At 49.6% G+C, this 15,205-nt stretch overlaps 1 protein-coding gene across 1 annotated transcript in view; it reads right to left on the minus strand.

Annotated features, from left to right (window-relative positions):
- CDH23 (cadherin related 23) overlaps positions 1 to 15,205 on the minus strand; it is a 187,515-nt gene that overhangs the window by 135,542 nt on the left and 36,768 nt on the right. The window contains exons 4-6 of the mRNA XM_068196945.1: positions 9,577 to 9,719; positions 6,725 to 6,772; positions 6,446 to 6,538 (exon numbers count right to left, since the gene is read on the minus strand). Coding sequence (XP_068053046.1) covers positions 6,446 to 6,538; positions 6,725 to 6,772; positions 9,577 to 9,719 — 284 coding nt within the window. The remainder of the gene's footprint in view (positions 1 to 6,445; positions 6,539 to 6,724; positions 6,773 to 9,576; positions 9,720 to 15,205) is intronic.

Here is a 15,205-nt window from a genome sequence, read left to right on the forward strand (position 1 = left end):
GCAACAGAGACCCTCCTGCTACAGCAAACACCAGTCAAATCCCCACTTCCTATTTGTCCAGCAGGCACTGGGGGTGAGAGATCACCAGCACTGGGCACACCAGTGTGGTGCCAGGATGGAGGGGAGATGGAAGTGCTAAATGTACCCAGGAAGGAGAGCCAGCTTTTCTGTCCAACAGCGCTTAATGAACACAGCTTCAATAACTCACTGAATTGCTTGCTGCCTTTCCAGGAAGTTTTTAAAACCAAAAAAAAAAAATAAATTCCCACAACAAATAAATGAATAAATTTTAAAAACTGCATCCGATTTACTGAGGAGAAGTTCAAGACACTTGCAAATTTTGCACACTCAAAGGTAGCAGAAGGAAGGGATGACTGGATTTGGGGGATAAGTTATTCACTGTAAATTATTTGTTCAGTTCTAAACTCCACATGGAAACATAAGGATAAGGAGAAAAGGAAAACAAAGAGTCAATGAGAAAAAAAAAAAAAAGAAACGAGGAAGGAAAGCAGCCAGCGATGATTACAGACCATTTTTGCAATGTGGTCTATCTTCCTTATCAGCTGTGCTATCATCACCTCCACTATAAAGGCTCTTTATTTAAAGGAGGGGAGGAAAGAAAGTCCCAGAAGGTGTCTGGGAGCATGCAAGGGACTGGCTAATGCAGCTGAGGGGGAGCTCAGCTCGTGGCAGCTGCTTCGTATGCACAGCACCAGGCCTCGAGCCACAGCAATAGAATTATACGAGCCCCCGAAGACTCTTGGGCAGGATGGCAGGGAAACTGATGTAATTACTGACATTATTACCCTTAAAGCAAAATAATAATTTTAATTAGAGCTAGGGCTTTTGGGCCTTTCTCTGCTCCTCCCTGCCCCTGCTCACTGTGGGGCACGGTCTGGCTCCAGGCTGTGCCATGGGACGGGGCAGTAACGCTCCCCTCCTTCCTCTCCTCCTTCCCCGCCAAATACTTTTCTGCACAATTAAGAAAAAGACATCATAAAAGCCACGAATTCAGCTACACCCCCATATTAAGGATGGAAATGGTGGCCAGCAGCTTGTGAAGGCTCAGTCCCAAAGGCTGCTCCCCGAGCAGAAGGGACTGCTGCTGATGGCGAGTGCCCGCCTGCCTCCCAATTAAAATAAATTGGCAAATCAGGGCTAAGCTCAGGAGATAAGACACCTGCAAGCTGGACCGTGGCCACCTCAACACTGCTGTGTGCAGACCAGAAACTTTCCTTTCCATTTTTAAACTCCTTTCCCACAGCCCTTCCTGCCTGAATTCAGGATGAGATGAGCACATTCCCAAGGCAGAGGGTTGTGGTTACAAATTTGAAAGCAGAGCTCTAATTCCTGTGTCCTTGTGAAGTTACAGGTGCTTCTCTTGTGGTGCAGCTGTGATTTCATGAATGACTGAGGTGCTGAATTGCAGTCTCTGGCCCAGTGCCAAGCTTTTTGCTAAAAGATCATAGGATCATGGAATGGTTTGTGTTGGAAGGTACATTAAAGACCATCGAGCTCCAACCCCCTGCCACAGACACCTTCCACTAGACCAGGCTGCTCAGAGCCCCATCCAACCCTATCCCTGAATGCTTCCAGGGATGGGGGTGCGGAACCTCAAGATGTAACACACATCACTTCATAAATCACTCAGTGTGTTACAAATTTAACAGAAGGAATGAGGTGGGGGAGTGCACAAAAGGAGAGAAAACTCCAATGGAATCTTCCTGAGGGAACATTCAGCAAAGAAACCAACAATTAAATGACCTTTCTGCCAGCGTGTCAGAACTGCTGAGGCTCCAAGGCCAAGAGAAGGCCACAGGTGGATTGAACTTGATCTGCAAGCTCAGGATGTTGTGGGCTTATAGGAGAAAACAGCTTTTCCCAAGGAGGTACTAAACTTGAAGTCAGTTTACCTCACAGTGCAATTATGGCTGGAAAAGCCCTCTAGGATCAAGTCCAGCCATTGCCCCAGCACTGCCAAGGCCACCACTAACCATGTCCCCAGGTGCCACATCCTCTCCAGGTGTGGTGACTCCACCACTGCCCCAGGAGTTAAAGGCAAAGTTGTGTGGAAGCCCCAGGAGGTTTCCTGCTTGCGACTGGGACAAAAAGCCCAGCAGGCACCCAGGGGGAACAGTCCACCCCGATGTCCCCAGCACACCAGGTAGCACAAACAGGGCCCTGGCTCCACTCCACTTGCTTGAACCGTGACAATCCAAGAACTCTGTGGATCCAGCCAAATGGAAAAAAGATTAGATAAAACAGATTGGACTTGCCAGAAACTGAGGCATGGCCACAACAGCCTGCCACAGGCTTGGCAATAGATCTCTCCTTGTTTAAAAGCCAAAACCCTGAGACTCCCAGAAACATGGTACCTTGGGGTTGGCTGAGGGGGGTAGAAAAGAGGCTGTGAGCAGGAGATGAAGTGCAAGGGATGCATCCAAGAGGAGAACAAACCCTGAAGGTCAGAGTAGCAAGCACATGAGCAGCTAACTAATGTACTACAGCAGCACCACAGGGCACAGCCACGGGCACGCACGTCCTCGCAAACTGGAAAGCCATAAAAGTCTATTACAGCAAATCAAACAGCAGCCAGCATGACAGCCATTAGCCTGAAATGAATACACGGGAACTTAATGAGCTCTGTCGAGGCCAGCTTGGTGAATTAAGTTGCCAATTCTAGCAGGATTCCCCTTTTCTTTGCAGACGTGAGAGCGCCCGCCCCGCCTGGCTGCCTTGTGGCCAGCAGAGCACAGGGCGCCCTTGCCCAGACGGGACGGACGATTAGGCTGGAGCAATATCCCAATATCCCTCTCCCAGCCCCTGGCAGCTATTCCAGGGATGAGATCAGCACACAGCAAGCACAGGGGAGCGGTGCCACTCCAGCAGTCCCAATCTGGGCATTCCGAGCTGCTGTGGTGCATCCTCTCCATCCCTCCCCACACCACAACCCGCAGCCTGTGCCCAAATAAATCCCCATTCTCACACCAAGCGGACCACGTCAAACACCAGGATGGGTACTTAGAGGCAGTATTGTTTTTAAAGGTCAGTTTACTTCGTGTTCCATTTATTTATGCACACTCTTCTTTTGACTTTCCAAGTGCCACACAATAGCAGCGAGGTTTAAATAGCCTTTCGGTTGCTGCTCCATTAGCTACGACAACTGCAAATCGATACATCCATTTATCTCAAAATTAAAAAGAGAAAAACCCTCATTAGCTGCCAAATCTGCGCAGAGCCAGTCTATTGAAAACCACACAAGCCTCTCCTCTTTCTCCAAGCTCCAGCCCTCTTCATTCATTATCCACAGGCCCTTCGATTTGGGCTGGGTGCTCCCTGAGGTGGATTTTGGTACCTGTGCCCTTGCTGCTCACCCTCAGGCTGTCTGGAGCATGGGGTGACCTGTCATCGCTCACCATGGCTGGGTCCCCCACCACTTTTCCATGCCACATCACCTCCAGCTTTAAGTAGTCACGAGCAAGCAACAAGGAAAACTCATGGCTCAGCACAGGTCTCAAAGCCAAGTGCACATCTCCTCCTTGACAGCTGTGCTACCACACTCAGAAAAAGTTTATTGCCGACACCTCCCATGGCCTGCAGCCCTTGGAAGGTCCTCTTCGGGTGGTGAGACCCCATCCCCTGCTCTCACAGTGCCTGGCAAAGCAAGGCTCTCTCTCCCTGGCAAAAGAACAGGAGTGCCTCCAGGATTCTGGCGGAGCAAGGCATTTGTGGCTCATTACCTCTGATCGGTGCCCTTGGTTAAAGATCACGGGTAGAAACTGGAAGCTGGCATGCTCTGCCTCATAATTAGATTAGGCCAACCTCCAAAAGAGCACAGCTCCCAAGGCCAAGTGCTGGGTGGCTGCACGGGGGGAACACCGGGCTTGCTGTACCCCAAACAGCCAGGCAGTGCTGGAAATCCTTCACAGCAGACCCACAGCTCACGTGCACAGCATGTGATATGGCACAGAGGGGCTCTAAGGTACAGCCTCTCCTTCTTTAATATATATATTTTTTTTTGTCCAGATCACCTGCCTGCAGTTCTCTTTTCTCAGCCAGCCCTAATTTTCTACATATGAGGGCATGGAGTGATAGGACACAAGGGATTGGCCTTGAACTGCCATCTGGTTGATGAACTTGAGCTGCAAGAGAGGAGATTTAAATCAGACATTGGGAAGAAATTCTTCCCTGTGAGGGTGGGGAGGCACAGGGTGCACAGGGTGCCCAGAGAAGCTGTGGCTGCCCCTGGATCCCTGGGGGTGTCCAAGGCCAGGTTGGAGCAATCAGTGGAAGATGTCCCTGCCCGTGGCAGGAGCTGAACTAGAGGAGCTTAGGTTCCTTACAATCCAAACCATTCTGTGACTCTAAGATTCCATGATTCCAAACCAGGACCTTTGCCCTCCCTGCTCCCCAGGCCAGGCACAGGTTAATATTGGAAATGGGGGAAATACAAGCTTTGCAATATTGGCTCTTAGGATGGTGCCTTGTGAAGGCTGGCCTACAACAGAGGCCAGAGAGAGTTAAAGAATAAAGTAGGGATTTATTAGGAGGCTTCAGAAGATCCACCTTGGGCAGCACAAGAGCCCAGCCAGGGTTGCACCCAAGATGAACCAAAATGGTCACAAAACGCACGACTGCTCACGGGGGCTCTCACTTTGATCAGTTCTGGTCCATTTGCATATTGAAGCTAATTGTCTAATTACAGCTCCAGCCCATGAAGTCCCATCCTTGTTTTCCTCTCTCCAGCCCACGTTGTTTGTGCTCTTGGGCCTGAGGTTTGGATCATTTATCCTCAGTCCCCAGATGGAGAAGGAATTGTTTTGTCTCCCTACTCTGTGAAGAGAGCTCACCATCCCCTCATGTGAAGCCCAGACCCACACACTAAAACAGCACAGAATCTGAAAAATATAAAAGCTAAAACCTGAGGCATCAAGGACAGAAGCCATGAGAAAGAAGAGATGTGGCACAGATACTCCAGGTATATAAAAAACCAGCACTTAACACAGCCCTAATTCCCAGAGGAGTCACACAAACCCATTTCCATCTCTTCACGGAGCAGGTAACAGCAAAACCAGAGGTCAGTCTGAGGGCAGGGGAGAGGAGCCTGCTCTCCTCCCATCCTACTGCCATTCCTTTTGCTTTGCAGACCTCTGCAGGCAGAGCATGACCCGGAGGAGCAGCAGCAATGCACAACAGCCACCTGCCAGCTGCAGAGCCCCGAGCATGGGCAGGAGCAGGGGGCACCTGGTGTGGCTTTTGCCAAGTCATTTCTCCACCCCTCGTGCTCTGAAGAGCAGCAGGAATGCCTCTGACCCAGCGTCACTCTCACGGGGAGGTTTCAGATGACTTGGTGAAAAGATGAGACTCCAGCTCCTGGCTCATACATCACGAGCAGCTCTAATGAAGAAACCTCATCCTCGCAGCAGAGGGATGGGGAGGGATCACAGCCCAGCACGGCAGGGCAGCAGCAGCAGGAATATTAAATACAGCCTGGTAACACAATCGTTTGCACCTCTCAGTTACCAGAGCTGCTTGATTTCACACACACACAATGCAGCCACTGGGACCTCACCCATACCCCGAGGAAGAGTCTGAGAAAAACTGCTCTGGTACCATGGTGCAAAATGAGGTTTCCTCCACTGGAGGATGTCAAATGCCCTGTTTCAAATGGAATATCCTCACCTTCTCCACCTGGCACCAGAAGCCACAGCTTAAAGCCTAAATTCACATCAGACCTGTCAACTCCCGGCCAAGTCAGGCTGCAGGTGCAGAAGCTGTCCCTGATGGATGAATAGATGTCACCTCCCTTGCAGTGACCAGCACAGAGAGCAGCAAAAGGTTGTGGAAACTCTGTTCTAGGGGATATTCAACACTTGGCTGGATAAAGCCCTGAGCAATCTGACCTAACATGAAAATCCTTGCTGGATCAGTGGGAGCTTGGGCCAGATGATCTCCTGTGGCCCCTTCCCACCTATTTTATCCCAGGGACAACATGGGACCAGTCCTGCTATGGGGCTGTTAAAGGAAATCACCAGCCAGGGCAGAAGCCTTTGGGCAGCACTCTGCCAGAATTCAGGCATTTGGAGAAATACTCGGTCCTGCCTCAGGTCACCTCTGTGACAAGAGCTGTGCACACCCCCAGCTCCAAGGAAGAGAACAAGACACAGATCCTCATTTACACTCATTTGCAAACTTCCCATTTGTCATGGGAAAGATGTCAGCAAAGCACCACATCTCTTCCACCTCCTTCCCCCAACACCCCAAACACTCTGCTCCTGCCTATTTTCAGGCAGTAACTTCCAGAAGTTTCATCCTCCTGCAACCTCATGAGGGTCCAGGGCAAGAGGGCAGCCATGTGCATTGGTGGCCAGCTCCGTGGCGGCAACCAGAGAGCACGAGTGGCCACTGAGGGAAGAGGCAGAAGCCAGGCAGAGGTGGTCCCTACCTCTGGGATGCGGACGCTGTAGGGCTGGTTGTGGAACTGCGGGGCGTTGTCGTTCACGTCTCCCACCTGGATGTTGACTGTCCCTTTGATCACCTGTGGACCCAAGGACAAAGCAGGGCGTCAGCTTTAGGTGTGGATTTAGAGCCTAAAGCCAGCTTGTGGCTGTGGTTTTGGGCTTTGGGCCAAGGGGAGACCCCTGTCCCCTGGTGCAGAAGCGACCCACACCCCCTGCTCCCCTCCGCCCGTGCCGCAGACCGTGAAATGAGAAGTCACACTCACCCCTTGGCTGTCACTGACAGAAAATTCAACTGTGAATTCTGACTTAGTCTGAAAGGGAAAGAGAAGAAAAAAAACCTGTAATTAAAGATGCTGTAGCGTTTATCTGCAGGTGGCAGGCTGGGGACTTTTAGCCAATGTTATTACACGCAAAACGCTTCCAGGACCTTCCAGAAGAGGAGAGGTGCTGGAGTGCCATGACCTGCACTGGGCAGAAAATGCTGGGGAATGTGAATGCAGGCAGGGCTCCCGTGTATTCCACAGGCATGGGAGATGCCCTGCCCCAGGGCAGGAGGATGCAGGGCTAAGGAGCCAGCTCCCTGATTGGCAGCTGGGCACTTAAAACACGGCAAGATTTAGGACTCCTGGCAATGCCACACAATCTCAGTGAGGACCGCTAAATCCTGCTGCTGCTTTCCCAGCTTCCCTGTCACACAGCTGGGAATCCTGGGACAAGCCTGTGTAGTGAGAACTGGCTGAAATGCCATGAAATTCCCACACAATTCTCTCTGCTCCTTATTGCTTTAACTAAATGAACAGCTTGCAATAGGGATCTATTCAAGTCCCTGATGCTGGGGACAGCAACAAGTGGGAAAAAGCAAATTTTCTGGGGATCAGGGCAGGGGGATATTGCTAGTGGAGGCAGACCTTCTCTTCCTGACACTTTTCTTCCCACCAGCAATCATTTTGCTCCTATTTTACCAAAAAATCTTGTAAAGATTGGGCCACCACATCTGCCTGGTACCTGGCCACCAGCTGGTGTTTTTGTTCCCCTCCAGTCCTGGCAATCCCTTCCCAGCTCTGCTGTCCTTGCCCTGCCTGAGCTGCTGGAGCACAGCAACTCGATGTTTCCACAGCATCAGGCAGGAAAGGCTGGAAAAGCCAGATTGAAATGGCTCTCCCTGCTGCAGCTCTGGTTGATTTATTCCTAATGAGATCAGCCCCGGGACAGGCAGGAGCTCTGCTTGCACCAGGGTTGAAGTTCACCTCGGAGAAGGGTTTGGGGAACAGCTCCCCACAGTGTGTACCCACTCCTGCTCCCACATTTCCAGCCAGACAGCTGGGAAGTGCAACCAGGGAAAGCCCTTCTAACTCCTGCCTCGGGGCAATGCTGGCAGGCAGAAGGAGGAGCTGAAATCCCCAGGGAGAGGAGATGCTCTGCTCCCAGTGCCATCCCACCCTGCTGCATCCGTGCCTTTCAGCCCTCTTTTCCCCCTCCTCATCCACCAGGGACAACGCAATAGGGAAGAAAGGAAAAGCAGGAGATAAGAAACAACCTGTTGAACATTTAAATTTTAAAAACTCAATAAAATAATCAGAGAAAGCTTCCACATACCAACTGCTGTCTCTAAAATTATTTTAACACAATTCTTTAGCCTCAGGGTCTGCCATTTTTTTAAAAACCAGTTTTCCTTCTAATCTTCATAGGAGTAAAAAAAAAATATTTTAAAATTCATTTTGCCTCTATACATTTGCTCTTTCCTCTTTTTCTCTAGTTCATTCTTTTCTGCATCATTTACCTTACTATGACTCCTTCCCCTTCTTTCTCCTCTATAGTACAAGACTCCACCTCTTCCCTTTCCACCACTTCTCCTGAGTGGCTTTCTCCCCCCTGACTTTTTGAACACGTGCACCCAGGCCAGTGGTCTCTGCTCCCAGCTTTCTGCCTGTCTCCATCCCTATCCCTTCCCTCTGACTGCTTCCTCCACCATAAATTGTCTCTCACACCTCTCTCACACCCTTTACACCTTGCCCATATCCATTCTGCCTTCACTGTCCCCCATGTACTTGGAGCCCCCGGGATCAGCTGAGCCCATCCACGCACCCAAGCTCTGCCCAGCTCCTTCCCTTCCCACCCTCCCCACCACAAGACACCTAAAATCTATTGATCACCCTCCTGGGCTTAAGGCTGGCATGGGAAGTATGGGGAAGAAGGAGGCATTTGGATGAGGGAAGATTTATGACTCGCGCCAGCAGCTGTTGGCACGGGGAAGCGGAGGGGAGAGGGGTGAAGAAAAGCACTTTATTTTCCCAAAGTCTCGCTCTTAACACTGTGAAATTGGCTTTGGCCTTCCCCCCAGCCCCAGCCTGAGAGCATCCACCACCCTGCTCCTCTGCATCCCAATGCCTGGCTGCCTCCGCCTGGGAACGCCGGAGGTGTGTTAATGGGTTTGATCTTCCCAAGCTGCTGCTGGCCAAGGCAGCACAAGCACAGGGGAAATTAAGCACGTTGCCCAAATCACATCATATTTTCCCAGTCTTCCCACTATCGCTTCCTCCTTGCTCCAGGAATGCAGAAAGGGCCAAGGTTTTAGCAAAGCAGGCACCTGGATGGGATTCCAGCCTTGCACACCAAAGCTGCCATTGAAAATAGGGGTGGTGAAATAGCTTTGAGGCAAGGATCTTGCCAAATTTAGCATCCGGCAGCCTGAATCCACAAGAGGATGAAAAGTCTTGATGAGATTGAATAAGCAGGGATACCTCACATCTCTTGACACGCTGTTCTAAATAGTAAAGGATTTAATTGGCATAGGGATTTAAAGAGGAAGCCTGTACATTTCCCTGGCTGCGTGAGCAGCCTGGCTCCTTAGTAGATCACCTCCACTTATTAATTCCTTTACTTCCAGACCCACAGGTGTTATTCTAGCAGCCAGGAAAACCAACAAGTCAGATGAAACCAGAGCACACTGTTCATTGCCCATGTCCCCACGGTCCTGGAGACAGTGACAGGCTGTCCAGGGAACGTGGACACACCCAGATTCCCAGCTCCACCAGGAGCAACACCCATCTCAGCTGTCACAGAGGATGGAGAGCCACCACTTATCTGAGCACAGGTGGCTTTTCCCCAGCTTTACCTCTCTGTCCAGGGGCTGCCTGAGCCACACGACTCCGGTGACGCTCTCCACGGCAAAGAACCGGCTGGCCTCCTCCCCGACCACCCCGAAGACCAGAGGGTCATTGTCCAGGTCCCGGGCCAGCAGCTGAGTCACTGAGGAACCTGGGAGACACAGAGAGGAAAGAAATCCTGAGCAAAACGAGGCAGAGAAGAAGAAATGCTGAAAACATGCAGCTTGTCAGAGAGCAGAGGTCTGTGGAAGACCTGGGATCACGCCCACAGTGCTCCAGTGCCCCAGGGGGAGCCAGGCTGAGCATGGTCTGACTGCTCTGTCTGGCACAGATGGACTGAACACAGATCCTCTCCTTCCTTGCCTTTAGCAAAAGAGAAAGTCAGCCTGGTTCAGCCCTGGCACTGGAGACAGAGGAGCCCACACCTCCCCTGGGTAAGCTCTGACCAGCCTCCCTCACACTCCTCTTGCCAAAGGGCACCTCCAGCAGGTACAACACCAAAAGCAGGGGACAGCCACCGCCCCTGGAGCCTCATTTCAGTCCCACAAGAACCTCCTTGGATCACTCTGGGCCCCTCCATGACAGCTCTTGGCCCTCTCAGTCTGCCACGGTTGCCTGCCTGCTGTCCCAGCCAGCTGTCCTCCGTGCCTTCCCCACCAGGATGGGGGAGAAAACAGGAGGAAAAAAGCTGCTGGATGCAGATAAGGATGGGACATTCCCTAGGCTGCCTGGCCTTGAAGATGGGGGGATAAGGATTAGATTTCTCCTTGGCCACATGGATTTGAGGATGCGGGGGGACAGTCTGTGTGAGCCACCTTTGGCAGCACCATGCCCCCAGATCTCCTGGCCAAGGAGAAGAGATGCCCAAATTTCATTCCTCTGGGAAGGTGAAGGAAGTTCCAGCAGACCAGAGGGCAAAAGCAGCAGCACAGTTTGGAGAGCAGAGCGAGCTGGGCAATTCCCAATCGATTGGTGAGACATCAATCACGGCTGAAATAATGGAAAAAGCCAATATGAGATTCCATTAATAAAGAATTAAATGATAGGAACATAATTAATGCCAGTCAACATGATTTTATGGAAAATAGAGCTTGTCAAACAAACCTGATTTTATTCTTTGATGAGAGTACAACTTTGGTAGATAAAGAAGAAATAATAGACTTCTGTAAGGTATTTGCCTTTGCCCTGAATGACTTTGTGATTAAAAATTTAGTGCCCTAGGACATTGGTGAAGAACATTTTGAGTGAGGACCCAGCTGGCCTGGCAGGTCCCAAGGCCACCAACCTCACTGGGGACATAACAGTGGGATGTAAAATTGCTGTTGGTGCAAGCTCAGGTGACAGCATGGCACATAACAGGGAGGACCCAGCAGCCAGGTGAAGCCCTTGGTGATTTGGGCTCTTTTGGGAAAAATTTACTTTTTAGTCCTGCTCCAAGCACCCTCAAAAGGCTGGAGGGCCAGAGCTGCAGAGGAGAACATCCCAAAGCCAGCCCTGCTGGCAGGAACAGGGGTCCAAGCATGCAAGGAGCCACTCCACACCCTGCCTGCAGAGCCACAGGGCTCCTGGGGAAGTCAGGAGTGGCTTTTAGACTAAAAAGCTGCTTCTGCCAAGGCTGCAAAGCTACAAGCTGCTTGCCTGGCTGCATCACCTTCAGGACTGGATGCAAGAGGAAGCCACAAAATTTCAAGAGCTAGCAGAAATGCTTTTCCTTAAAAAAAAAAAAAAAGGGGGGGCTTTAAAAGCTCTATGACTAAGAAGAGTGAGATGACTCAGGCCATCTCGAGCCCATCCACGGGGAGGACAAAATGTGATACTGAGCAATGAGCAAGAAAGCACAGCAAGACTCAGTGCCCAAACGCAGACAAATTCCTGTTTGGAGGATGAATAGCAGTTGTTTTAGAAGAAGCAGCTAGAATTAACCACTGGGAAAAAAAAAAACAAAAAAACATTCCTTCCACCAACAGGTGCAAGTGAGTGCAACCAAAGGCATTTTGGATAAAGACAAAAACAAGTGGCTTTATCCCAGCCTGTGATCAGAGTGTTCACCTGCAACATTCTCACCTCTTCAGTGCAGCCAACCCCAGGGACACCAAGCCCCTACACTTTCTCAAAGCTTGCAGCCCTGATATAAAACAAGGCAGCAGCTTGATTTTATGCTGGAGGATGTTCAAAGCCATCTTTAGCAAAGGTTTCTTGGCCCCAAGGAAAAAAGAAGACAGACTCCGTGGTTGGGAAAGCCAGTAACTAGGACAAAATACATCCAGGACCATGTCTCTTTATTCTGCCCAGTTTTTTTTAATAGGAGTACAGGCTTCTACCCTTTACCTCCCATTCAAAACCCCTCCATCAACAGGTCATCATTTCTCTCCAGAACAGCAAATATTTCAAACTCCAAAATGAGTTTGGAAGGAAAAGGATCTTAAAGTTCCTGCTGAATAGGAAAACCATGTGCCACCCAGTTTTAATCATATTCGTGGTTTGTGTGTTGCTAACCCAGTTGTAGCAATAAATAAATAACTAAATCAACAAGCATTTAATATTTAACTCTTCTCTCTTTGCACTGCAACTACCTCCAGCTGTCAGGGAATTGAGTTCCTAAATTCAGGACAACCTGGAGAAGGAGGCAAGGTGATTCTGGGCAGAGCACATCATAACACCTCCATGTGTTCCTCCTGTCAGTCTTTGGAGTAGGATCCATGGAAAACAGCACTCTGAGCTTGACCACCCTCCTCTCCAAAAGGAGCAAAACTGACAGATTCCTCATCTGCTCTGTGCTTTGATTTGTTAGAAACAAAAAACTTCATTAGAGCTTAGCCAGGGACAGCTCAGAAGCAGTGTGAGCAGAGAAAAATCCCATCTTAAATAAACCCTCCCAAATGAGGCACCAAAACCTAAGAGCTCTTTCACCCTTCCCCTTCTCTCCCAGTCAGGCAGTAATCACCATCCTACTTTCAGAGCACCTTGTTCAGGAAAAGAAAAAAAAAAAGTATTACACATGTATAAAACACAAAAATAACAAATAAATAGAAGATAAGAAGAAACACAGGCCTGAAATGAGAAATGAGACTTCACAATTGCTTTGCTCCAAGTATTTTCAAAGTTTTACCCCTAAGTTTAGGAGTGTGGTATTAAAGCTTCACCACTTTCACTACCACGACAAAGTTTGTCCAGGTTACCTTCCACCGATTTCTTCAGCACCGATTTATTGTATTTATTGATTTTCTCCTCCTTTTAACCCCATCATCAGGAAGCCTGGACAGGGTGTGCAGAGCCAGAGCTGCAGCACATCTGTCAGAAGCCCCTCTCAGGGCTCTCACAAAGAAAAACACCTTCCATCTCTCCCCAGGGTCGTGCTGGAGATGCTGCTCAAGCCTCCTGGAGCCCGAGCACCGACCTGGCTCCAGCAAGGGCTGAGGGAACAGGGACAAATGATCTTCCTGCAGAACAAAGTTATAGGCTCCATTTGTTTCCTCTCAGGAATCAGACAGGGCAGTTAAGTGTCTTGATTCCACCAGATAATCAGAATTTATCTTGTCTCCCTTTGCCTCCTTTCTCTCAATCACAGCGACTTCTCCCTCTTTCTCACACATACACAGATTTTCTTCTTTCTCCAAGTGTTGAACTTTGATTGACCTCAGGAGCCTTTTTTTCCCCCTGTTTTCTTCCTGATCAGATTTTATTATATTTTTTTTTTTAGGTTTGGCTGTTTTAGGGGGGCACTTTTGCATCCCATTGAGCCACCCTTGTCTCAGCCCTGGCTTGCAGCTGTAAACATCTGCATTTTTCTTGCCCTTCCACTTTGCCAAGGAGAAAAGTGGGAAAAGGGGCCGCACCCCACTGATTCATCTCCACTGGTTTGGCTTTCAAGAGGAGGATGGAAAGGGAGAGAAAACAAACTCAGTCTCTGGAAGGATCCTAGAGCTCCTGGAAGGTTTTGGAAAGTGCAGAGCCCCAGAGCCAGATGCTGAGGCAGGCCAGCAGGAACGGGCTGGGGTGGGATGGAGGGCACAGAAGGGGCAGGTTTCTAATTAATTGCCTAATAAGCTTCTCTTTAAGATGTCTGATTCATACCCATGTGGAGTTAATAGGAATTTCTGCGATGGCTTTTGGGCTCAAGATTGAGGCGTCAGCTAGGCTCTAATATGAAAAGCATTTTAATCCTGATTTTAACATTTAATCCTGATTTTAACAACAAGTTTCTCCTCGGCTCACCGTCCTCACCCCTCCTGAGCTCTGGGTCATTTGTGAGGGCACAGCCACCACATTTTGGCTTCTCCATCAAGGCCACAAGCTGGCACAGGGAACCAACCCCTCAGCCATTCTTCAACTCTTGAACCAGCAGAAAATTAGTCAAAAACCATTTTAGCCCCCCCACCTTACACAAAGGCCACCAACACACTTAACTTCCAAAAGTAAAACGTCCACCACATTTCCTTGGCTCCTCTTCTTCCCTGTGAGGGAGATGGAACAACCCAGTCCCATTCCCTTCTCCCAGCAGCCCTGCCTTCCTGCCCCAGTCATCCCAGCACAGCCTCTCCAATTAGCCCAGTTCATCACAGCAGGCTGGCCCCTCACACGGGATTTGATGGATTTGATCTTGAAATTCCAGCCCGGTTCTTCTCATTTGTCACCTGCTCCCTTTTCTCTGCCTCTAATTCATTTTCTCTTTCAACTCTCAGAAAAAAAAAATTTAAAAAAATAAAAAAAGGAGGAATAGAAAGCTCTTCTGGAGATGTTTTCCCAAAGATTTTGAAAAGATTAAATGCCAATATTTCAGCAATCTCTGAGCAATGAGAGGGAAAGAAAAGGATGGTGACTCCCTGGCCAAGGAAGTAAAGTAAAATCTAGTTTCAAGCAGGAGGTCACAGGAAGTGGGAGCTGCTCCCATGTTTGGAATGAAACTTCATCAGCTTCCTGGAGGGGACAAACCCAGAGCTGAGTGTGCACAGAAAACCCCTGACGTGGAGAGGACAATGCCAGCGTGGCAGGGCAACCAAAGCACAGGAAGGCTCAGGACACCTCTTGCAGGCTCCAGGGTGTGACAGACGAGTGATGCCAGGGTTGGCTCTCACAATTAAAAGGCAAATGTCGTGCATATATGTTAGGAGAAGTTTTATAGATTTATGGTTATGTTTTACCGCCTTGTGTTGTTATCAGGGGCTGGCCTGGGTTTGGGACAGTTGGGAGGGCTGGCTTGTCACTACGGCAGCACCTGACCTCCAGTCAGGATTTAAGGAAGTAAAACTCCATCACTGGACAGAACTTCGGGAGGGGCTAAAGGGTTAAAAGGTGAAACCTCCATGGTGTGGGTGAACACGTGGTGGGAAAAATCCTCTGCTCCAAACGCTGAAATATTTTCTCTGTTCAGCCTTCTGTTGTATTTTTGATAAGGTTTTAATAAACCTTTCAGATTTTTTGGAAGTGAGGATCATTTCTCACCAGGGTCTCTCCACCTCCATTCCTGCTTTCCCTGGGTGAACCAGAACAGCAAATCTCCTGCCATGCTGAGCTTAAAGCCTTGCCAGCTACACTCAGGGGCACCTAAAGCACATCCCAGCTCCACGGGCGAGCCACTCATCCCCTCATGCCAAGCCTCTCTCCCAGAGCAGGTGTCTGGTAGCTCATTCCATAAGC

Source organism: Anomalospiza imberbis, chromosome 8, assembly GCF_031753505.1.
Source record: "Anomalospiza imberbis isolate Cuckoo-Finch-1a 21T00152 chromosome 8, ASM3175350v1, whole genome shotgun sequence".
Lineage (NCBI taxonomy): Eukaryota > Metazoa > Chordata > Aves > Passeriformes > Viduidae > Anomalospiza > Anomalospiza imberbis.